The sequence below is a fragment of the Crotalus tigris genome, unplaced genomic scaffold (genome assembly GCF_016545835.1).
Source record: "Crotalus tigris isolate CLP2741 ecotype Arizona unplaced genomic scaffold, ASM1654583v1 scf7180000019840.826796, whole genome shotgun sequence".
Lineage (NCBI taxonomy): Eukaryota > Metazoa > Chordata > Lepidosauria > Squamata > Viperidae > Crotalus > Crotalus tigris.
The window spans coordinates 490,840-514,588 of NW_024097735.1; the positions used below are offsets into that span (position 1 = coordinate 490,840).

The 23,749-nt window shown below is 44.7% G+C and overlaps 1 protein-coding gene across 3 annotated transcripts in view; it reads left to right on the forward strand.

Annotated features, from left to right (window-relative positions):
* The window catches only part of LOC120317830 (pregnancy zone protein-like), a 77,389-nt gene that overhangs the window by 20,062 nt on the left and 33,578 nt on the right, over nucleotides 1-23,749 (forward strand). For all 3 annotated transcript variants that reach the window (XM_039364737.1, XM_039364738.1, XM_039364739.1), the window contains 10 exons: nucleotides 2,024-2,185; nucleotides 4,263-4,487; nucleotides 8,193-8,256; nucleotides 9,766-9,911; nucleotides 10,281-10,430; nucleotides 12,067-12,231; nucleotides 13,625-13,688; nucleotides 17,090-17,306; nucleotides 20,042-20,333; nucleotides 23,138-23,264. In XM_039364737.1, coding sequence (XP_039220671.1) covers nucleotides 2,024-2,185; nucleotides 4,263-4,487; nucleotides 8,193-8,256; nucleotides 9,766-9,911; nucleotides 10,281-10,430; nucleotides 12,067-12,231; nucleotides 13,625-13,688; nucleotides 17,090-17,306; nucleotides 20,042-20,333; nucleotides 23,138-23,264 — 1,612 coding nt within the window. The remainder of the gene's footprint in view (nucleotides 1-2,023; nucleotides 2,186-4,262; nucleotides 4,488-8,192; nucleotides 8,257-9,765; nucleotides 9,912-10,280; nucleotides 10,431-12,066; nucleotides 12,232-13,624; nucleotides 13,689-17,089; nucleotides 17,307-20,041; nucleotides 20,334-23,137; nucleotides 23,265-23,749) is intronic.

Here is a 23,749-nt window from a genome sequence, read left to right on the forward strand (position 1 = left end):
AGTTTTTCTACTAAGTCCGCTGTCAGGCTGTCGGTAACGGGATGGGTAACTGGCCGCACTCCATGATCTTAATATCAAGTATGCAGAGCAGAGGTCAATATGTCGATTAATGGAGTTATTATTGGAAAGCCATGCCTCCTTAAGAAGGCGGCCTCCCTTTGTATTGTCACTTGCCAAGATGCATACCTCATTAAAATTAAAGCGGTGGCCCAATTCCGCCATATGAACCCATATCTGGGAGTGCTGCTCGCCCCTTTTGGTTGGTACTGGTTGGCCCAGTACCAACCAAAATTTTGGGCCCGCTATGTGGACGACACGTTTGTAGTCATCAAGAAGCAGCACAAGACTGACTTTATGGGTATTTTGAATTCGGTATACCCAGACATCCAGTTCACCATGGAGGAGGAAAATCAGGGCGTATTGGCATTCTTAGATGTATTGGTCCAATGCCAACTGGATGGATCTCTGACCACCAAGGTATACCGAAAAGCAACTTGTACGGACAGGATTCTCCATTTTGAGAGTAACCATCCGACAGCCCATAAGGTCAGTTGCGTCAGGACTCTATTCAAACGAGTGGAGTCACATTGCAGTACTACCAAAGCAAAGAAAGAGGAAAGAAACCATCTTTTCCAGGTATGCAGGCGCAATGGGTACCCGGTAAGATTCATTAATCGGTTCAGTATACCATCGGAATCCCGGAGTAACCCACCACCCCGCGAACTAGTGCAACAGACAACACGCATTACCCTCCCCTATATCTCCAATGTCTCGGAGGCTACTGCGAGAATTTTGGCGCTGTATAACATAAAGGTAGCACACAGACCCGCTCCCCAGCATGGAAAGATCGGCAGCCATATATAGGATCGATTGTATGGACTGCCCATTCAACTATGTTGGGGAGACTTCAAAACGAGTGAAGACTAGGGTCCATGAGCACAGACTAGCAGTGAAAAGGGGCGAGCAGCACTCCCAGATATGGGTTCATATGGCGGAATTGGGCCACCGCTTTAATTTTAATGAGGTATGCGTCTTGGCAAGTGACAATACAAAGGGAGGCCGCCTTCTTAAAGAGGCATGGCTTTCCAATAATAACTCCATTAATCGACATATTGACCTCTGCTCTGCATACTTGACATTAAGATCATGGAGTGCGGCCAGTTACCATCCCGTTACCGACAGCCCAACAGCGGACCTAGTAGAAAAACTAAGGAGGACATGCCAACCCCCCGACTAATCATGGACAACCCAGAAGAGGAAGAACAACGCCTGAGAACCCCACCACCCCCACAATGTTAACGCGCTCCCAAAAAAACAGGAGGGCGATAAAAACTAAAACCCAGAATCCCCATACTATGAACACCAGGGACTTCCCAATTGATACGGCAGAAAGCAATACAGACGGAGATGGGGGGGATTGTTAAAACCAACACCTCATCCACGGCTCAAGAGAAATAAAACGATCGATCCGAAGAAGATGGGACGACCCCTCCATTTTACAATGCCGACTGAGTTGGGAATGTATGGTGTGGGATGGCTCTAGGGGTGACTGCGAGTCGATGGACACTCTGGAGAGCGAGGACCCAAATTATTGGGGGCAACAACCTGACATTGTCAAACTGTCCAGAGAGTGCTGTAAAGCTGTATATAAGTCTAAGTGCAATGGCTATTGCTGTGATCTCCTGCGGATGCTCTGCTTTGAAGCTCCCAAAGATCTTTTTCCTTTACAAAAAGTCTGTTTATCAAACCAACCTGTAATGCCATCTTTCAGTGGCTTCTTGCTTGAGTTTAGAAATACTTTCCTTTCTTTCTCAACTGCAGCACAAACAATCTATTCCTGGGCTCTAGACCCTCCCTCTGTTCTCCCCTTTTTCACAGAGTTTTAGTTATGGGAAAAAATTAGTATGGATTGACAGGGAAGCTTTGCGTTCCTGAAGAGAAGGCAGAAGAGAAATTGCATTTGTAAATACTGAAATCTCTGGCAGCAACCAACTGGATAAATGTTGTGGTTTTTCATGCGCAGGTGAAGCTGGTAGACAGTACCGAGTTGCCTATGGGCAATGAAACAGTGCAGCTTTCGATAACGTCAAGAAATCAGCAGATGACTCAAGTGACGGATGCCGAGGGGCGAGCCCAATTTTCCATAGACACCACCGATTTCAGAGGTGACCTTTTGACTCTTAAGGTGAGTCTCCTCGGTTTGCGACGGCTGTATTTTATGACATACAAATTCTCTAAAAATGAAAAGAAATAGCTTCTCAGCAGTGGCAAGGACTTAGGGCTCCCTCCCCCCCTTTTCTCTCTCTCTCTCTCTTTCCCTCATTGTTGCTTTCTCCTTTTAAGGTGATTTTCCATCTTATTCACCTGCACAGGCTCTGTGATTTCCATAGCAGGCTTTATTCACAGATGTGGCTTTATTCACAGATGTGTTTTCAACTTCCCAGTCTAACCCACAGACTTGAAGATTTCTTTGTGGTCTCCTGTCCAGGCATGGGACAGAACTGACTCTGCTCAGTTCTACAGTAGATCGTAGATAAAAGAGCTGCATGGGATCTTCCCTTCCGCAAAAACTAGATTTTGAGTCCTTCACTGCTTAAGTTGGTGGTGTGTGCTAAAGGCAGAGCCTGTTGGGGGGAACTTTGCAAGTAGAAGGATAGGGAGCTGGGAAATGAGGGCAGGAAGAGTGACGATGGGTCAAAGGAGATGGTTAGGGTTAGGGTTAGGGTTAGAGCCGAGGTGGCGCAGCAGTTAGAGTGCAGTACTGCAGGCCATTTTAGCTGACTGTGTTCAGCAGGTCAGTAGTTCAAATCTCACCGGCTCAAGGTTGACTCAGTCTTCCATCCTTTCGGGGTAGGTAAAATGAGGACCCAGATTGTTGGGGGCAATGTAAATATATATATATACATTGCTTACTGGTGTACACCGCTTAGAGAGTGCTTGCACTTAAAGCGGTATATAAGTCTCATAAATAAATAAATAAATAAATAAACTGTGGTGAGAAACTATCTCACTTAGCAATGGAAATTTTGGGCTCAATTGTGGTCATAAGCCAAGGATCACCGGTATGGTCCATGGATGATGGTTTTCCATTATGCCTGGGCTGGATGCTTTCTAAGCCAACCCCACCCCCCGTTTCCCACAGAGCATTTTCCTTTGTGCCAGGACTCCTGCACAGTTGATTCTTCACAGCCTGTTTTCATCTCACTTGCCAGGTGTCAGGAATATTCCTGTCAACATCCAGCTTGAGAATCCAAATAAACCTCCAGGTTCATCCCGTTTCTGAAAATCTTACTGTTTATTGCATACACTGCATGGTTTTGTGGAAGCAAAACTAACTCTGAGGTTCCAGCACCAATTCATAGACTGAAACAATAATTTTCCCAGCCAAACTCCCAACATCTTACATAAGCCATATCAACAAGTTTGCTTTGTTATGGGAACCGTCTGCTTCAAATCCACACCTGTTCTGGTGTCCTTGACAAGGCTTCAGACTCCCACAGGCTTCAGCTAAATTGAAGAAGTTTCATTTCTCCTTCTTACCCACTTGAAAATAACACCTCCCCCTTAATCTAAAGGCAAGTTGAAACCCAGAGGTACGTAGATGCCAAAGTTTCATCCTTGACAATTCCATTCCACTGGGATAGGGGCAGTGTTCCTCTCTGGCCAACCTGGCTCATTTGCTGTAGGGAGGAGAATTACAGTTTGATGGACCATCAAATGGGATGTCTGCAGAGGGGTGAACAAAGTCAAGAGGGAAGCCACTATTATGCAAAGGCACATCTGTTTTTACATGCAACAAAATTTAGTCAATGAACCCACTCCTTTTGGGGTTTTTTTTGTGTGTGACAAGGTAAAACAAATGGAGTGTGATTTCCAGCACACAGTCACAGCCCCCCTCTTGACTTTTGATTGCCTCTCTCTTGCTATCTCTCTGTATCTCTCTCATATCATATATGTCTATCATCTCGTTATCTCCCTTTAATCTATCTATTTGTCTGTCTGTCTGTCTGTCTGTCTGTCTGTCTGTCTGTCTATCTATCTATCTATTTATCTATCTATCTATCTATCTATCTATCTATCTATCTATCTATCTATCTATCTATCTATCTCTATTGAATATCTATTGTATATCTATATCTATCTATCTCTTCATCTATCCATCTGTCACATTTTTGAATTGTCCATTTCTCTCAGCCCTGCCAATGAAATGTTCTCAGCCAGCCTCTCACCTAATTTCTCTAAATCTGTGCTTTTCCTTATAGGCTACGTATCAAGTCCATTCTTGGTGTGGTAGCCTGCACTGGGTTACACCCCAGCACAAGGAGGCATTTCACACAGCGAACGTGGTTTATTCTCCAAGCCAAAGTTACCTACATATTGAGCCTGCGTCAGAGATTCTAAGCTGCGGCCACCGTGAGCCAGTTCGAGTGCGTTACATCCTTAACCGAGATGATGAGACGGAGGACAAGATTATCTTCTATTACATGGTGAGTGTTCAGGCTGCATTCACAAGGCATGTTTGCTTTGCTTTGTTAAACAGCCATCAATCAATCAATGCGAATAGAGTTGGAAGGGACCTTGGAGGTCTTCTAGTCCAACCCCATGCTCAAGCAGGAGACCCTGTACCATCTCAGACAAGTGACTGTCCAGTCTCTTCCTAAAAACTTTCAGTGATGGAGCACTCACAAGTTCTGAAGGCAAGCTGTCCCACGGGTTAATTGTCCTCACTGTTATGAAGTTTCTCCTTAATTCCAGGTTGTTCCTCTCCTTGATTAGTTTCCATTCATTGTTTCTTGTCCTGCCCTCTGGTGCATTGGAAAATAAGTTGACCCTCTCTTCTTTGTGGCAGCCTCTCAAATACTGGAATACTGCTATTATGTCCCCCCCCCCCCAGTCCTTCTTTTCTCTAGACTAGCCAAACCCAAGTCAGTTTATTGGAGAGGACAACTAGACAGAAAGATGATTCTGGCAGCAAGAGAAGTGAAAAAAAGGGCTGAACACATGTAGGGAGTGGGTTTTTATACCCTCTGGAGCCTTTTGTTTGGAGTTGTTCCTATGGCATGAACTTTGACCTGAGTCTGAGTGTGCCTTTCTGGTATTCTGATGGTGATGGGTCAATCTTATTATGTCAAAAGGTCATATCCTGCTTCCCTGGGGCTGATGACTCTTAGAGTTTGGATGGGGTATGTAGATTTTAGGTCTTTGTCTTCTTAATCTCCTAGCTCCCTGGATTTACATCTGCATCTCTATAGAGCTGGTTTCTGCTTGGGGAAGGGAGACCTGGGGCTATTAAGAAAACTGGGCATGTTTTCCTGCCTCTTTAAGATCCTTGGAGGAAATATATTTTTCTGCCCTTTTAATATTTCCTTCTCTGGGGGGCTGACTTCCTACAGTACCATTATACCAAAAGTCAGCAGTGAGAACCAAGGCTACACTTCTGCATTTTTGGACAACTTGAGGTTATCCCAGTTAAACTGTGTCCAAGTAGTATTTTCCCTTATTCTTCTGCCACTGTCCAAGGTTTCCTTAAAAGAACTGTATTTGTGATCAAGATGCATAACATCTATTATGCTTTCCATGGTTTTGGAAGGCAACTGCAATGAGCTGAAATGGAAGTAAAGAGAGACAGGAGTGGGATCCCCACTGGGAAGAGCAGATTCACACCAGGTTAGTTTTCTGAAAACTCAAGGATAGGACCGGAGAGAAGGGGGGGGGCTGCATTTCTACTCAGCAAAGGCCCAGAGATCCAAAAGCTGCATTCACAGAAGATACTAAAATAATTAATGCATGTGTATGTGTGTTAACATGCAAAGATATGGATAATTTGTGTTTTATCTGAACCCAGAAAATGGATTTATTTGCCAATCAGATGATATATGTTGTAAAAGTAGTCCTTGACACTCATTTGTTTAGGGACCATTCAAAATTACAACAGCATTGAAAATATGACTTATAACCATATTTCATATGTATGACCCTTACAGCATCCCCATGGTTATATGTCAGGGGTCCCCAACCTCCGGTCTGTGGACCAGTACTGAGCTGTGGCATGCCAGCAACCGGTCCGCACAAACAAGCAAAGTCCCATCCACAAAATCATGCATCTTCCGGTCCATGGAAAAACCTGGTCCCTGGTCCCCAAAAGGTTTGGGACCTCTGTTATATGTGATCAAAATTCGGGATGCTTGGCAACTGGTTCATTGTTGTTCGTCCATCGATTTTCGATGAAGACCTTGACATACAGTATATATGACTGGTGCAGTGTCCCAGCATCAGGTGATTTCCCCTTTTGCGACCTTCTGACAAGCAAAGTCAATGGGGAAGCCAGATTCATATAACAGCCGTGTTACTAATTTAAAAACTGCAGTGATTCATGTAACAACTGTTGCAGGAAAGGTCGCAAAAGGGGGCAAAACTCCCTTAACCACTGTCTTGCTTAGCAACAGAAATTTTGGGCTCAGTGATGGTTTTATGTCCTGGACTACGTATAATCTGGAAAGTCGCTGCTTGTAGTGTCATGGTTCTGACAGATGAAACTCTTCAAAGAACTTCAAGGCATTGTTTACCTTAAAGAATCTTTATTCGAGTAGCATAGCATCGGCACGTACATAGGCAAAGCCAAAATCTGAATTCCCCTCCCCTGAGCACATAGTATCAAAGCACAATTCCCTCCTCTAATTCACAGTCATAAATCACATTCTCCAATTAGTTTGAAATGCCGGCTTTCCCTCCAGTTCTTCAACCCACCAATTCTTATCATCTCTTATTTCAAAAAAACTTGGTTCTCACACTAGTTACACTATTGTTATGTCTAACTAAACTCTCATGCACATTCCTCCTCCACCCCCCCAGTATCATCTAATTCTAATTCTAAGAGTAAAACATAAGAAGGAAAATGGGTGCATCTCCATATGTTGTCAAAGCAAGAACATCTGATGTTAGTAGCATTGACATATAGTTTATCTTGTGTTAACAAAGTATGAAAGCATACGGTGAATAACTATGGATTTTTTTAGGATTTTGGTAAAGCCGATGGTGTTCTAAGACTGAGTCCTTTTCCAGGAAGAGGGAAACTTGTGTTAGCAAGCTTCTTGTACTACTAAATGGGACATTTCAGCTCCTCAACTCCTTTGGTGCTGCCCAGAGTTGCACACTTCAGAATAATTGCTTTAGTCACATCTCACACCTGCTAATTAAAGTACTGCAATATCATGAGTGAAATATTATTCTCTTGTTTTAATCTTGCACACTTCTCAAAAGGTGAAATTAGAAAGTTCCGGCTCTACAGTTCTAGGATTGTATATATCCGGTATGAAAGCCAGTGCTTGGAGTTGCAAATCAATCAATCAGCCAGTCAATCAATCAATCAATCAGCCAGTCAGTCAATCAATCAATCAATTTAACCAAGCCCTAGCATATAGAACAGAATAACAGTTGGAAAGGACCTTGGAGAGAACAACAACAAGAACAACAACAGTAATAATAGAATTGGATGGACCTTGGATTTCTTCTAGTCCAACTCTCTGCTCAGGCAGGAAACCATAGACCATTTCAAACAAATCGTTGTCCAGTGTCTTCTTAAAAACTTCCAGTGTTGGCGCATTCACAACTTCTGGAGGCAGGTTGTTCCACTGATTAATTGTTCTAACTTAGTTCTAGGTTGCTTCTTTCTTTGATCAGTTTCCATACATTGCTTCTTGTCCTGTCTTCAGGTGCCTTGGTGAATAGCTTGACTCCCTCTTCTTTGTGGCAACCTCTGAGATACTGGAAGACTGCTATCATGTCACCCCTAGTCCTTCTCTTCATTAAACTAGACATACCCAATTCCTGCAACTGTTCTTCATATGTTTTAGCCTCCAGTCCTTTGATCATCTTTGTTGCTCTTCTCTGCACACTTTCTAGAGCAGTGGTTCTCAACCTTTCTAATGCCGCGATCCCATAATACAGTTCCCCATGTTGTGGTGACCCCCCAACCACTTATACATCACCGGGTGCCAGGGGCATGGCCAAAGAAAAGGGAAAAAAATGGCAGACAGCCTTGTTTGGCGACCCCCGTAAAATGGTCGTTCGACCCCAAATGGGGTCCCGACCCACAGGTTGAGAACCACTGTTCTAGAGTCTCAACATCTTTTTTACACCATGGTGACCAAAACTGGATGGATATCTAGCAGGCTTTTCTTCTTTCCATGCAGGTCAAGGCTAAGGGGAACATCATACGAACAGGGACACACAGGCAGCCAGTGGAACAGGGAACAGGTAAAATACTCTCCCTCCCACTTGTATTCTCTACCCCCCCCCCACACACACATACATGCTTGGCAAGAAACATGCAAGAGGTTCCTGGGGTATGTCCATCTGTGGGGCTCCAGTTCTCTCTTGCTGAATGCCAGGTGCCCCTTGCTTGTCTGAAAAACCTCTCCTCCTTTTCCCACTCAAAGCTGGGTTCACTGTATCCCATTTCACACTGGCAGGCAAGGGAAGGTGTACAGCCAGCCTTGCCATTGGGCAGAGGAAAGGGGTATGGTCTCAAGCAATGGGAATAGGCCATTTTCCCAAATCTCTGCAGCCGCTTCCTTCCATCCTGAGTTTTTTGCTGGGCATCACAATGATGTCTCTACTAGACAGTAGAAGGCTTCCCAGATGCCTACAATCCATTTCCTCTGGGAGAGGTGCTTCTTGGGGACCCACAGAGAAGATCGGGGACTCTGTTTCTTGTAGCAGCAGCCTGGCAGGCTGGCTGTGACTTGGTTTTCAAGCATAACAAAAGACATGCACGGCAGAAGAATGAAGGACAGAGAATGGGACGGAGTTCCCAAATCACCTGGTACACCGAAGGCCTCAAATTCAACAAGAGTCTGACCTAATTAGGGTCAGAAACGCCAGAGAGCCATGGGAAGGCACTATTAGCAGCACTGAATAAGGCAGCACCCTGGGTTTCTAGGATGGCAAAAGGTTGAAGGACTCTATGGCATATGCCACAGGGCCTGCTTTATGTCCGTTGCTCTCCTGTGCAGTGGGAGATGTTACTGGAGGGAGATACAACTGTCATTCTCTCTCTCTCTCTCTCTCCATCCATCATCTATCTATCTATCTATCTATCTATCTATCTATCTATCTATCTATCTATCTATCCATCTATCTTCATCCATCCATCCATCTATCCATCTATCCATCTCTCTCTCTTTCTCTCTGTCTCTCTCTGTCTATCTATCTATCTTCATTCGTCCATCCATCTATCCATCTATCCATCTCTCTCTCTCTCTCTCTCTCTCTCTCTCTCTCTCTCTCTATCTATCATCTATCTATATCTATCTATCTATCTATCTATCTATCTATCTATCTATCTATCTATCTATCTTCATCCATCCATCCATTTATCCATATCTCTCTCTGTCCATCCATCATCTATTTGTCTGTCTGTCTGTCTGTCCATCCGTCCATCCGTCCGTCCGTCCGTCCATCCGTCCATCCATCCATCCATCCATCCATATCTTTATCTGTCATCCATCCATCCATCCATCCATCCATCCATCCATCCATCCATCCATCTATCTATCTATGTATCTATCTATCTATGTCCATCCATCCATGTCTCTCCCTCTTTCTCGCTCTCTCTCTCTCATTCTCTCTCCCTCTTTCCCTCCCTCCCTCCGTCCCTCTTTCTCCCTCCCTCTCTCTCTCATCTGTCTGTCCATCTGTTTAATGAAATTTATATGCCTCTTTCGATCTCTTCTTCTCCCGCCACTGGGAAAATTCATCCTTTAGAACCCAAAGGGGACTTCCTTTTGAATCTCTCGGTGGATGTTGACACGGCTCCCAAGACCCGCTTGCTCGTCTACACCATTTTGCCCAGTGGAGAACTCATTGCTGACTCAAGAGATTTCACCATAGAAAAGTGCTTCTCTAACAAGGTAAAGTTGTGCATCTTGTGTTGTGCTGTTAAAGAAAGGCAGAATCTGAATGTTCCATAACAGGTCTTTTTTTGAGCTGGTGCTACCCATCTCTACTGGCGCTAATATCCACAAAGTCTTCTTTGCTCCTGATCCTTTGTAATCAGCTATGTCCTGTCCAGACATTAGCTAAAATAAAGCCTATTTTTCTTTGGTCAGCCAATAGTTTGATTGACCCTGTCAAACTGTGGCTTGAGATTAGTCACAGGGGGCAACTCAAGGTTACAATGTGCATGACAACAAGGATGACTTCGTTCCACTCATTTCTCTTTCCATTCATTCCACGCAGAGAGGAAATGGCTTTTTCAAAGACCTGGTTTATGTTTACAGGCCAGACTGTGGTTCTCTGATCAACAAGGCCTGCCTGGCCAGAAAACCCAACTCCATCTTTCAGCCTTCCCCGGTTCCCTCTGTGCCATCCATGCCGTTGACCAGAGTGTCTTTCTCTTGAAACCTGAAACCGAGATCTCCCCCGAGAAGGTGGGTCCCAACTGCATTTCAACTGGGGCCCAGATATGTCCTGGCTTCTGCTGGTTTCACCCCAAGATTTACTTGTTCATAGAGATGTATTTCAAATATGATCACTTGCAGCCACTTATTTACAATTTACACCAGATGATAGAGGTCATAATCAAATTTAAGGTGCCGTGGGAGGACTGTAGGCAAGGAGACGTAAAGAATGTTGTCCATAAACTAGTTTTAGGGGAAGAAAATGTCAGAAAAATAGAAGGACAAAGCATATAGACCAAGGGTAGCCCAGTATCACAGTCCAGAGAGTTTGCCATAATGTGAGGCCATGTGTTATAGTGGTGAAAGTGATGGATTGGGAGTGGAACCTCTGGTCAGTCCTCTCCTCAGACTCCCAGAACCAGTGTGGAGTGAGGGTGGAGGTTCGTTCTCTGAGCTTGTGGGTTGGTTTTTGAATGTTTCGTTACCAGGCTAGGTAACATCTTCAGTGGAGTTTGATCTACAACCAGCTTACAAACTCTTCAGAATCCAAATCGGCCACACAACCAACCAGAGACAGCACTGATCCTCAACCATCTCTCTCAACCATCCCCCCTCAACCATCCCCCCTCTCCCTCCACCAGCAGTTCACCTCCCAATGACCCTGGCCTGATGTAACCTCCCCATCACAAAACCTATCACAACCCTCTCACTGATGACTCACAATTGACCCATCATAAGACCTTCACTTGACACACACATACTTGAAGCCCTTATAAACAGAACACTGACACTGACATCCCCTAAACTCCACTGAAGATGTTACCTAGCCTGGTAATGAAATGTTTGGAAACCAACCCACAAGATTGGAGAATGAACCTTCACCCTCAACCTACACCTGAGCTACAGATATTAGCCACTATTGCAAACCAGTGCAGACTATTGGGGAAGAGGACAGACTAAGCACTCAACTTCTGGTTCTCCATCAAACAGATCACTCCTGTATTCTCAACCCAGCCTGTCTCAGAGGTGTCTCAATGTAGAATCATCTGGAGCATCTTGGCCAGAAGACCAGGGTGCCCTCTGTTGTGAGATTTACAGTAAAAGAGAACTCATCATTTCATGTGGCGGCCTATAATGAAACATGAGAATGACCTTGGAGCACAGGCAGAAGATATGCTCTTGGGGAATGATCAGATAAAAGGGGAAGAAGCCCGAAACTAAGTAATGGACACAGAGAGAAACTTAGAAGGGATCTGCTCTAATTTATCAACTGCTGAAAAGATGTGGCAGGAGAACTGTGCTTTCAGACTTGCAAGATTCTGTTAATGTGACCTTACAATAAAGTAGATTTAACTAACCTTATTGTGTTTATTGTTTGGTCTGTTGTACTTGAGAGGCTGATAACAATCTTGCAGGTTTGAAAGCACAAATCACCTGCTGTCTCTTTTTACCATTTGGTTGGTTAGGGTGGATCCTCTCTACATTTCTTTCTCAGTCCGTTAGTCAGCTTCAGGTTCATCCCTCTTTTATCTGACCTCTATCTCCCTTCCCTCATCTCCCAAGGTCATTCTCCCATTCCATTGTACAGCCTGTTTCATTAGCTTGACAGGCAGGAAGTTCCTTTACCCCAAATCTCCATCCTTAGTTGCAATCTTTCTGGTTTCAGGTTTACAATTTCCTGCCCAAGAAAGAGCACATCGTCCCCGATGACTTCATTTTGGATGAAACCAATCTTCATCCCTGCCCTGAAGAACCATTCAGGTCTGAAAATATTGGCTTTGCCCCATTGCATCATTTTTCCATGGATGGGGATTCTTACAAAATATTCAGGGTAAGCATCAAAGCTATGGTTCTCCATGCAGTAGATGCTCTCATTAGGCAAGAAGAAGTGCCTAGTAGATTTTCTGCTGAGCTGAAGTAGACTCCTGATGTCTTCCTGCTCAGATCCATAGGGATATACTTTCCTTGCAGGATCTAATCTGGGTTGGTCACTGGGACCAGAGGTTTCAGTCTTGTGCTGGAGCCCATCCTTAGGGAGGTAGCACACATCCTGGTAAAGAGAAGTTCCCCGAAGATGGGCTCCAGCACGAATCCAAAAGCTCAAAAGACAAAACCTTGGGTCCCGATGTCTGACCCAGATTGGATCCTGCAACATTATCGTGGGACACGTATATTTGTCTTCCTTCATGATATATAGTACGTTCCTTATTTTCTTAATCGTTTGTCATTCCTAGCCATCTTCCCTGGGATTTAGTATGACCTTACAGGTAGTCCTCAACTTACATCCACAACTGAGCCCAACATTCCTATTGCTAAGTGAGACATTTGTTAAGTGAGTTTTGCCCCTTGCCACAGTTGTTAAGTGAATCACGGCAACCGTTAAAACTAAGAGCCATAATGGCGCAGTGGTCAAAATGCAGTACTGCAGGCTAACTCACTTTTCATTCCAGCAGTTCGATCCTGACCCGGCTCAAGGTTGACTCAGCCTTCCATCCTTCCGAGATTGGTAAAATGAGGACCCAGATTGTTGGGGAGCAAATAGGCCAAGTCTGTAAATTGCTTAGAGAGGGCTGTAGAGCACTGTGAAGCGGTATATAAGTCTAAGTGCTAGTGCTTTAATAACAAGGTTGTTCAGTGAATACGGCTTCCCCATTGACTTTTCTTGTCAGAAGGTCGCAAAAAGTGGTCACATAACTCCAAGACACTGCAACTGTTGCAAATATGAGTCAGTTGTCAAACATCTGAATTTTGATCATGTGATCTTGGGGACGCTGCAATGGGCGTGTGGAAAAACAATTGTAAGTCACTTTTTCAGTGCTGTTGTAACTTTGAATGGTCACTAAATGAACTATTGTAAATAGAGGACTACCTGTAACTTCCAAGCTGATCTAGGCTCAGTCAGGAGCCGCCACCAGCTAAGGCTCCTCTCCCACTGCTAAAAGACCCGTCAAAGAATTGGCTTTCCTTTATTTGGCTATAGATGGCTATTGAAGATGCCAATTTCCATCTGTTGCTTGTCTGTCCCTTTAAGTAACCCCCACCAAATGGGTAGCAATATGGGCAGTGGATGCAGCATTATGAAAAAAGAATTACTGGAGAGAGTTGGACAATAATATATTCCTTACTGTTGAGTATATTAGAACGTACGAAGAATAAACATTGATAATTAGTTTTTCATGAGCAGAAAGAACTGTTCCTCAGTGGCTCTTTGCTTCATCTGGTAGGACTTTGGCTTGAGCATTTTTACAAACACCAAGCTGCGCAACCGGCACATCTGCTTCAACCGTGGTAAGAATTGGAATGGGGAGAAAAGTGGGATCTTTTACAATCCAGCTACTTCCGGGATTGAGTGTTGGAACTTGGACTTGGACTTCAGTAAGGCATTTGATAAAGTAGATCACAACCTACTACTTGACAAGATAGAAAAATGTGGGGTAGACAGAACCACCACCAGATGGATCCGTAGCTGGCTGACCGGCCGTACTCAGCGAGTGGTCCTCAATGGACTGCATCTATATGGAGGGAAGTGTGTAGTGGGGTGCCCCAGGGCTCTGTTCTGGGCCCAGTACTCTTCAACATCTTCATCAACGATTGGATGAAGGGATAGATGGGGAACTCATCAAATTTGCAGACGACACCAAGCTGGCAGGAATAGCCAACACTCCAGAAGACAGGCTTCAGATACAGAAGGATCTGGACAGACTTGAACACTGGGCACTAACTAACAAAATGAAATTCAATGGTGAAAAAAGCAAGGTTCTACATTTAGGCAAGAAAAACCAAATGCACAAGTACAGCATAGGTGGCACCATGCTCAATAGTAGTAACTGTGAGAGGGACCTCGGAGTCCTAGTAGACAATCACTTAAATATGAGCCAGCAGTGTGAGCTGCCAAAAAGGCCACCACAGTGCTAGGCTGCATTAACAGAGGGATAGAATCAAGATCACGTGAAGTATCCACTCTTCAATGCCTTGGTAAGGCCACACTTGGAATGCATCCAGTTTTGGTCACCACGATGTAAAAAAGATGTTGAGACTCTAGAAAGAGTACCAACAAAGATGATTAGGGGACTGGGGCTAAAACTATAAGGAACGGTTGCAGAATTGGGTATGTCTAGTTTTGATAGCAGTATTCAATATCTCAGGGGCTGCCATAAAGAAGAGGAATTAAGCTATTTCCAAAGCACCTGAAGGCAGGACAAGAAGCAACGGGTGGAAACTCAAGGAGAGAAGCAACCTAGAACTAAGAGAAACTTCCTGACAGTGAGAACTTAATCAGTGGAACAGCTTGCCTCCAGGTAAATGCTCCACACTGAAGTTTTTAAGAAGAGACTGGACAGCCATTTGTCCGAAATGGTGTAGGGTTTCCTGCCCGAGCAGGGGGTTGGACTAGATGACCTCCAAGGTCCCTTCCAACTTTACTACTATTACTATTACTAACTCTTCCATAGATAGAGACCTGATAGAGATCCTGAGTTCCTCTGTTGCAGAGGGGCTGAGTGGGAGTGTCCCTTTGTTGCAGGAATTGGGTATGGATAGTCTAGAGAAAAGGTTGAGGGGGGACATGATAGCGGTATTCCAATATTTGAGGGGCTGCCACAAAGAAGAGGGGGTCAATCTATTTTCCAAAGCACCTGAAGGCAAGACAAGAATCAATGGATGGAAACTAACCAAGGAGAGAAGCAAGCTAGAACTAAGGAGAAATTTCCTGACAGTGAGAACAACTAACCAGTGGAACAACCAGCCTCCAGAAGTTTGAATGCTGCATCACTGGCGACTGTTAAGAAGAGACTGGACAACCACTTGTTTGAAATGGTATAGGACAGTGGTGGCGAACCTATGGCATGGGTGCCAGAGGCGGCACTCAGAGCCCTCTCTGTGGGCACGCGCACCGTTGCCCCAGTCCTAGGCCTTCAGCTGGGTTTTATAAAACCATTTCGCTTTAGGCCTTCACCACCGTGTGCAAAAAAAATAAAAAGTTTCAATCAATCAATCAATTTCAACTTCTCGCGGGGAAAAAAAATCTTGCAAAGTTGGAATTGATTGATTGAACTTTTTAGTCCCACCCAGTCTGCCGTTACCACCACAGCCACGCCCAGCCAATGGGCCACGCCCAGCCAATGGGCCACACCCACCTGGCACCCGACGATGCATAAGTGGGTTTTGAGTTGCGGTTTGGGCACTCGGTCTCTAAAAGGTTCACCATCACTGGTATAGGATCTTCTGTTTGAGCAAGGGATAGAAAGCCTCGAAAAGCCCGGATCGGGTCGCTGGGGGGGCTACAAAATCACTCCGCGGCCATGGATCCGAGCTCCAGAGGCATGGAAAAGGCCTCCAGAGCCCGGATCGGGCCACTGGGGGGGGGGCTGCAAAATTGCTCCATGGCCATGGATCCGGGCTCCGGAGGTCTTTTCCAGGCCTTCGGAGCCTGGATCGGGCCACTTGGGGGCTGCAAAATCGCTCTGGAGCCATAGATCTGGGTGGCAGAGGCCTTTTCCAGGCCTCTGGAGCCTGGATAGGCTTGCTGGGGGTCCACAAAATCACTCTGCAGCCATACCTGTCCTCCTGCTGGCAGCTTAGAAGGAACCAGTTGTTCTGTTCCAAAAAAGGTACTGGAACACCGTTCCGTACATTCTATGAGAGAAAAAAAGCCATGCTAATAATCATAATACGATAACAAGAAGAGCAGGCAGTAGAGAAGGTGAATAGGATAATAATAGCACTGCTGCCACTACAACATGGGTAAATATACTTGGACCTAAAACAATACTGTTTGAATTGTGGGCTTGGCAATAATCGTCACAAAGAGGATAGAGTTTATGGGGGTGATGTTTGGACTCCTGGCTTCAAGTTCCATGGAGCAAAGAAGGTGGAAAGGTCGGGGCTTCCAGTGGTGAAATTAGGACCTCTTTCCCCCATCAACTGTCTGGAACAGGGGTCCCCAAACCCCGGTCTGTGGACCAGTACTGGGCCGCAGCCTGCCAGCAATCAGTCTGCACAAACAAGCAAAGCCCCATCCGCGGGATGGAGGCAGCACACAAAACCACGCCCCCTCCGGTCCACGGAAAAGCCTCTCTCCACATAACTGGTCCCTGGTGCCAAAAAGATTGGGGATATGGAAGTCTCCAATCATCCACTGTGGGTTTATGCGGACAAATAACAAAACCGGACCTGAGGAGGGGAGGGTCTGGTATCCTTTGATGATGATGATGATGATGATGGTAATAATAATAATAATAATAATGATGATAATGATGATGATGATGATGATGATGATGTTGGAGGTCAACCCCCTGCTCAGGCAGGAAACCCTATACCATTTCAGACAAATGGCTGTCCTGTCTCTTCTTAAAAACTTCCAGCGTTGGAGCATTCACAACTTCTGGAGGCAGGTTGTTCCACTGGTTAATTGTTCTAATGGTCAGGAAATGTCTCCTTAGTTCTAGGTTGCTCCTCTCCTTGATTAGTTTCCATCCGTTGCTTCTTCTCCTGCCTTCAATAGTTTGACTCCCACTTCTTTGGGGCAACCCCTGAGATATTGGAACACGGCTATCATGTCACCCCCTAGCCCTTCTCTTTATTAAACTAGACATACCCAAATCCAGCAATTGTTCCTTATATGTTTTAGCCTCCAGTCCCCTGATCATCTTTGTTGCAATTCATCCAATTTTTCTCTCTGTGTGTTCTAGGGATGGTGCCTGAGCATTTACCGATACCTGGAATGGCTGCTATTGGTCAGGGTTTCGCTTCCCCAGGAACTGGGCGCATGCCATCCTCTGGAGCTGGTTTAGCTGTTCATTTTGGTCCTCTTCCACAGCTTCCCACTCCTCAGGTTGTGGCTGCTCCTGAAAGGACACCTCGCCACGTTTTTCCTGAAACATGGTTGTGGCGCCTGGTTATGATAAAGTAAGTTGATGGCACAGCCTAAGAGATTCCTCTAGAGCAGTGGTTCTCAATCTGTGGGTCGGGACCCCATTTGGGGTCGAACGACCATTTCACGGGGGTCGCCAAACAAGGCTGTCCGCCATTTTTTCCCCCTTTGGCCACGCCCCTGGCACCCGGTGATGTATAAGTGGTTGGGGGTCACCACAACATGGGGAACTGTATTATGGGGTCACGGCATTAGAAAGGTTGAGAACCACTGCTCTAGAGACCAATTTCTCCAACCTTGGGAGCCTTCCAGACAGGGAGGGCTATAGCTCCCCCCAGTGATGGTGAACCAAACTGCAACCCAAAACCCACTTATGTATTGTCGGGTGCCGGGTGAGCATGGCCCATTGGGTGGGCGTGGCTTCATTGGTAACTACAGACTGGGTGGGACAAAAAGTTCAATCAATCAATTCCAACTTTGCAAGATCTTTTTTTTCCCCGCAAGAAGTTGAAATTGATTGATTGATTGAACCTTTTTTTTTTTTTGCACACGGCGGTGGAGGCCTAAAGTGAAAAGGTTTAATAAAACCCAGCTGAAGGCCTAGGACTGGGGTGATGGCGCATGTGCCCACAGAGAGGCCTCTCCGTGCCACCTGTGGCACTTGTGCCATAGGTTCGTCACCATGGGCTCCCCCCATCACCCTCCAACTCAAGTGGCAAGTTTAAGCTGGCTTGGCTGAACAGGAAGGCAGTTGCAATCCAATAGTTCCAGAAGGCACCAGAAGAAGACAACTGTTTAAAACATGCGTGGAAGGAGTCTGCCTGCAATTCAACTTGATCTTAATATTGATTTTTTTTTAAAAAAAATTAAAACTCTCAAGACAATTCAGGTCATAGCACTCTAAATCTATATTGCTGTGTAGACATTGGTTCATTGAAGTATTCTGCACAACTGCTCCAGGACTGATCAATCTTCTATGCTGTTTTTTCCCCCAAAAAATGTATAGGTAGTACTAAACTTACAATCCTAATTGACCCTGGAATTATGGTCATACGTCATTGCAGTTGTAAATTGAGGCATTGTGACCTGATTTTTTTTTTGTGTTTGTGCAGTGGTCATTGAATGAATACCATGGTTAAGCAAACCCTTTTTTCCCCCAATGGGTGTCCCAAAGATGCTTTTTCATGAGGCAACTGGACTTTCTTGTTTTTCCTTTGAAGACATTTCACTTCTCATCCAAGAAGCTTTTTCAGCTCTGACTGGATGGTGGGGAATGGAAGGATTTATACTCCTTGCAGACAGCTGGTCATTTGCCTTCTTTTAGAGAGTCATTGAAGCCATTTGGAGGTTTACCTGTGTCCTCAGAGTCACCTGAGTATTGCAAATGGGTGGACTACTCAAGAAGGCTCCACACCCATTTTCATTTACTTAGATGACCCTGACGACACAGATAAACCTCCAAGTGGCCTCAATGACTCTCTAAAAGAATGCAAATGACCAGCTGTCTTCAAGGAGTATAAATCCTTCCATTCCCCACCATCCAGTCAGAGCTGACGAAGCTTCTGGGATGATAAGTAAAATGTCTTCAAAGGAAAAACAAGAAAGTTCCAGTTGCCTCGTGAAAAAGCATCTTTGGGACAACCATGACCTGGATGACTGAGAATCTCCATAGGCATTTCCCAGTGGGTGTTTTTGCTGGAGACCAGAAATAAATGCCAGAAATCAGCAAATCTATAAATCACAGTCATGTGACCGTGGGAGGCTGCAAATGGCTGATTGTCAAGTGCCCAATATGGTAAGATGAGATTGGGGGTGTGTTTGTGCCCAGCCATCATAACTTTGAAAATGTGTAGCTTTGTCGGGGACACCATCATAACTTCAAGCAATTGTTAAGCGACTGATTGTAAATGAAATTAAAACCTGTAGCCAGTTTTAACTATTATCCTCTGTCTCCTTGATGGAGTTCCTTAGAGGCAAGTGCTCGGCTTATGACTGCAATTGGGCCCAACATTTCTGTTGCTAAGCGAGAGAGGTGTTAAGTGAATTTTGTCCCATTTTACAACTTGTTAGTTGGTGACACAGTTGTTATGGGACTTTGGCTTCCCCATTGACTTTGCTTGTCAGAAGACCCTGGGAACTCTACAAGTATCATAAATATGAGTCAGTTGTAAAGCGTTCAGAGTTTGACCACAACCACAAGGATGTGGCAATGGTGTCAAAGAGTGAAAATTTGGCAGCTACGTGCCTCTCTGTTTTCATTTTGCTATTAGAATACGGGGGGAGGGGGAAGGAAGTGTTGTTTTTGAATGGGTTAGTTAGAGAAATGAAACCTCTCCAGTTCTTGTTGAAAGTCAGTAGTGTGGAAACCTTTCAAGGACATTCTGGCAGGTGTGAAGAAGATAGCAGATGGTTCCCATAACAAAGAGAACATGTTTACATGAGCTACATGGGCATCTCGGGGGGGGGGATTGGCTGGGAAAGCCGTTGTTATATGCTATGGTCTGATGCCTTGGGATTTTAGAGTTAGTTTTACCTCATTTTTACCAGGCCACGTATTCAATAAGCAATAAGCTTTTCAGAAATGAAAATAATCCTGGACTTTTATTTGGATACTTCAGCTGGAAGTTGACAAATGGTCATAAGTGTGAAAAATGGTCACTTTTTTCAGGGCTGTTGTAACTTGGAATGGTCAATAAACAAATGGTTGGAAGTCGTGGACTACCTGTAGCAGATTTGCTTCCCTCACTTTCTGTTCTCTTGCGTCTTTCAGCGATTCTCAAGGAAGTAGCCCTTCTCACCTCCTTGGTTCTGGCAGAAGGAGGGATGTCTCTAAAGAATCCAAGGAGATTGTTCTTCCTGTGACCATCCCGGACACTATCACCGAATGGAAAGCTGGAGCTTTCTGTCTTTCAGCAGACACCGGCTTCGGCCTGGCCCAGCCCGCTTCTCTGACGGCCTTCCAGCCATTCTTCATTGAACTCACTTTACCCTATTCCGTGGTGCGAGGAGAAGCCTTCCCATTCAAGGCTACAGTCTTCTCCTACCAGGATTACTGCATCCGGGTAAGGAGTACTGAATGGCTTCTGTGGAATCTTCTGTTTGTATTCTTGAAATTGCTTGGTTCTCTTTCTCTGCCTATTTGCTCCAGTTCAGAATAACACAATAACAGAGTTGAAAGAGACCTTGGAAATCTTCTAGTCCAGGGGAAGGCAACCTTGGCTCTTTTATGACTCATGGACTTCAATGCTGGCTCAAGAATTCTGGAAGTTGAAGTCCACGAGTCATAAAAGAGCCAAGGTTGCCTACCCCTGCTCTAGTCCAACCCTCTATTCAAGCAGGAATCTATATTATTCTGGATAAATGACTGTCCAGTCTCTTCTTAAAAACTTCCAGGGATAGAGCACCCACAATTTCCAGAGGCAAGCTGTTCCACCGATTAATTTTTCTCATTGTCAGGAAATGTCTCCTTAGTTCTAGGTTGCTTCCTTGATTAGTTTCCATCCATTTCTTCTTGTTCTGCCTTCAGGTGCTTAATTCTTAACTGTCCATGGTTTGCATTCAAGCTCTCAAAACAACCTGAGATTATCCTGCCCCAGTTTGCAAAAACAAAACAAAACAAAAAAAACAAAACAGAAACCGAACTGCCCACTGGATTCTACACGTCTGAAGCCATCGTATTTCTTTAAGACACTGTGTTTGTATTTCTCTCACTGCCATCTTCGCCAGAGAATTGGCTTTCAATACTTTCCCTCCCCTTTAGTACAGTATTTCAAGCTTGATGACTTTAAGATGTTTGGACTTCAACTCCCAGAATTCTCCAGCTAGCAGTTGAAGTCCACTCAACTTAAAGTTGCTGAGTTTGAAAACATTGTTCTAGTAGATGCTTGTCTACTGAATTATACAGCTATGAAAATAATGAGTGCCTAAGGGGAAATGAACTAGAACAGTGGCCCCCAACCTTTGGGGCATCAGGGACCAAGTCCGTGGAGAAAGTTTTTTCTGTGGACCAGAGGGGTGTGTGGTTTTGCATACTCCCTGCATCCCGTGGATGGGATTTCACTTGTTTGTGCGGCATGGTTTCTGGCATGCCATGGACCAGCGCCTGTCCATGAACTGGGGGTTGGGGATCCCTGAACTAGAACGTGCAGAGAAAGTGTAGGTTGTACCCAGAAGATTGTGGCTGGGATCCGGCTTTACCATTAGCCAGAATGGGATTGATCTCCCTTTTCAGTTCTTTAATTGCTTATTTTACCAAGAATAGCAAAGAGAAGCTTGTAGGATTCCTACCTCTAGGACTAGAATAACTTGAATTGTATATGAGCCGAGGTGGCGCAGCAGTTAGAGTGCAGTACTGCAGGCCACTTTAGCTGACTGTGTTCAGCAGGTCAGCAGTTCAAATCTCACCGGCTCAAGGTTGACTCAGCCTTCCATCCTTCCGGGGTAGGTAAAATGAGGACCCAGATTGTTGGGGGCAATGTAAATATATATATATATACATTGCTTACTGGTGTACACCACTTAGAGAGTGCTTGCACTTAAAGTGATATATAAGTCTCATAAATAAATAAATAAATAAATATGCACGATGACGTCAAGGCTTGGGACACAATGCTACATTTATCTTTATTTTTTGCAACATAGTACTTGGACCAGGCTAGCTGTTTCCTTCCTCATACATTCATGCCTACAATATGGAAGTATGACTCGTTTTTAATTCAACCAGTCATGGTTCCATATTCCAAAGTGTATTTGTAATTGATTCCAAAAGATTGTGAGAGATGGTTCAGATGGAGGAAGAGTTGAGGAGGTGGCTTACAGTGAAGTAGCAGTTTCTCAGGAAGGAGCGGCACATTCTAGAACAGTGGTTCTCAACCTTTTTAATGCCGCGACCCCCAACCAGTCGTAAGTCGAGGACTACTCAACCGGTTGTAAGTCGAGGACTACTCAACTGGTGCAGCACCATTTGCAGAATGGGACTTTTGGTGGGCTCAGTAGGGCAGAGACAGCCTAGACAATTCCTATTGGCTTTTGAAAGCCAATAGAATTACACTCTGTTCAAGAGAGTCTATTCTATTGGCTTTCAAAAGCCAATAGAATAAAAGGGAGTAGCACAGCTAAGGAAAAGGGGAAAAAAAATGGTGGACTGCGTTGTTTGGCAACCCCTGTGAAATGGTCGTTCGACCCCAAATGGGGTCCCAACCCACAGGTTGAGAACCACTGTTCTAGAAATTAGGGCAGATAAGAGGCACCACAGCTTGGAGCTGGATAGGAGACAGAGATTTTGGATAGTCATTTCCTAGAATCTCTCAGGATATACCTGTTAGACTGGGAATGTTAAGGGTTTAGTCCGGCAAGATTCTGTCTGTTGCGTTTAAGCAGATAAAGAACTGAACTCTGGCTGAATTGTTCGACATCAACCCTGAGCTTAGCCTGACACAGATATAGATATAGGTAAAGGCAGGTGTATTGCCTAGTTTTTTGGAGAATAAAAGAGTTTTGAACATACTGTACATCATCCTTTTCATTCATTCAGTCACTCATTCATTTATATATGTATATGTGTGTGCTGATGGCATAAAAATTCCATAAGCAAACAAATAAATATTCAAACAATATCACAGGTGTTCAAAACTTAACAAATAAATAAAAGCAAAACTGGGGGAGAAGAACATTCATCTAATCATAGTATAACCATTGTGCAGGCTCCCCACGGGATCCCCAGTGTTGCTGGAGACACCATGTTTTCAGGGCCTTTAGAAAGGCTCACAGGGGCCTCGTGGGAAATGATGATTATGAGCTTTTCTCTGCACTGCAGTGGGGATGTATAGTTTTCCCACTGAACTATTTTTTTTTTCCAAATGAATAGGTCAGAATATCTCTGGCTCCTTCTGCTGACTTTGACGCATCCCCTATGGAGAAGAAGGAGGATTCCTATTGTATCTGTGCAAGCGGAAGAAAAACAGTGCCATGGATGGTGACCCCTAAAATTCTAGGTAAGTGTAACTAAACAATCCTTTTGGGTCATTGAGCCATTACTTAGAAGATGATGTTTTTCCTCTGTGTATAAAGTAAATCAAGGAGCAGAGTTTTAATTATCATTTCTTCCTAGGATTATAATGGTTTACAAGAAAGACCTTGGGAGACCGGGCAAAAAGATATTGCCTAGGGCAGTGATGGTGAACCTTTTAGAGAGCAAGTGCCCAAACTGCAACCCAAAACCCACTTATGTATTGTTGGGTGCCAGGCGGGTGTGGCCCATTGGGTGGGCGTGGCTGTGGTGGTAATGGCAGACTGGGTGGGACTAAAAAGTTCAATCAATCAATTCCAACTTTGCGAGATCTTTTTTTTTCCTGCGAGAAGTTGAAATTGATTGATTGAACCTTTTTTTTTTTGCACAGGGCGGTGGAGGTCTAAAGCAAAAAGGTTTTATAAAACTCAGCTGAAGGCCTAGGACTGGGGCGAGGGTGTGCGTGCCCAG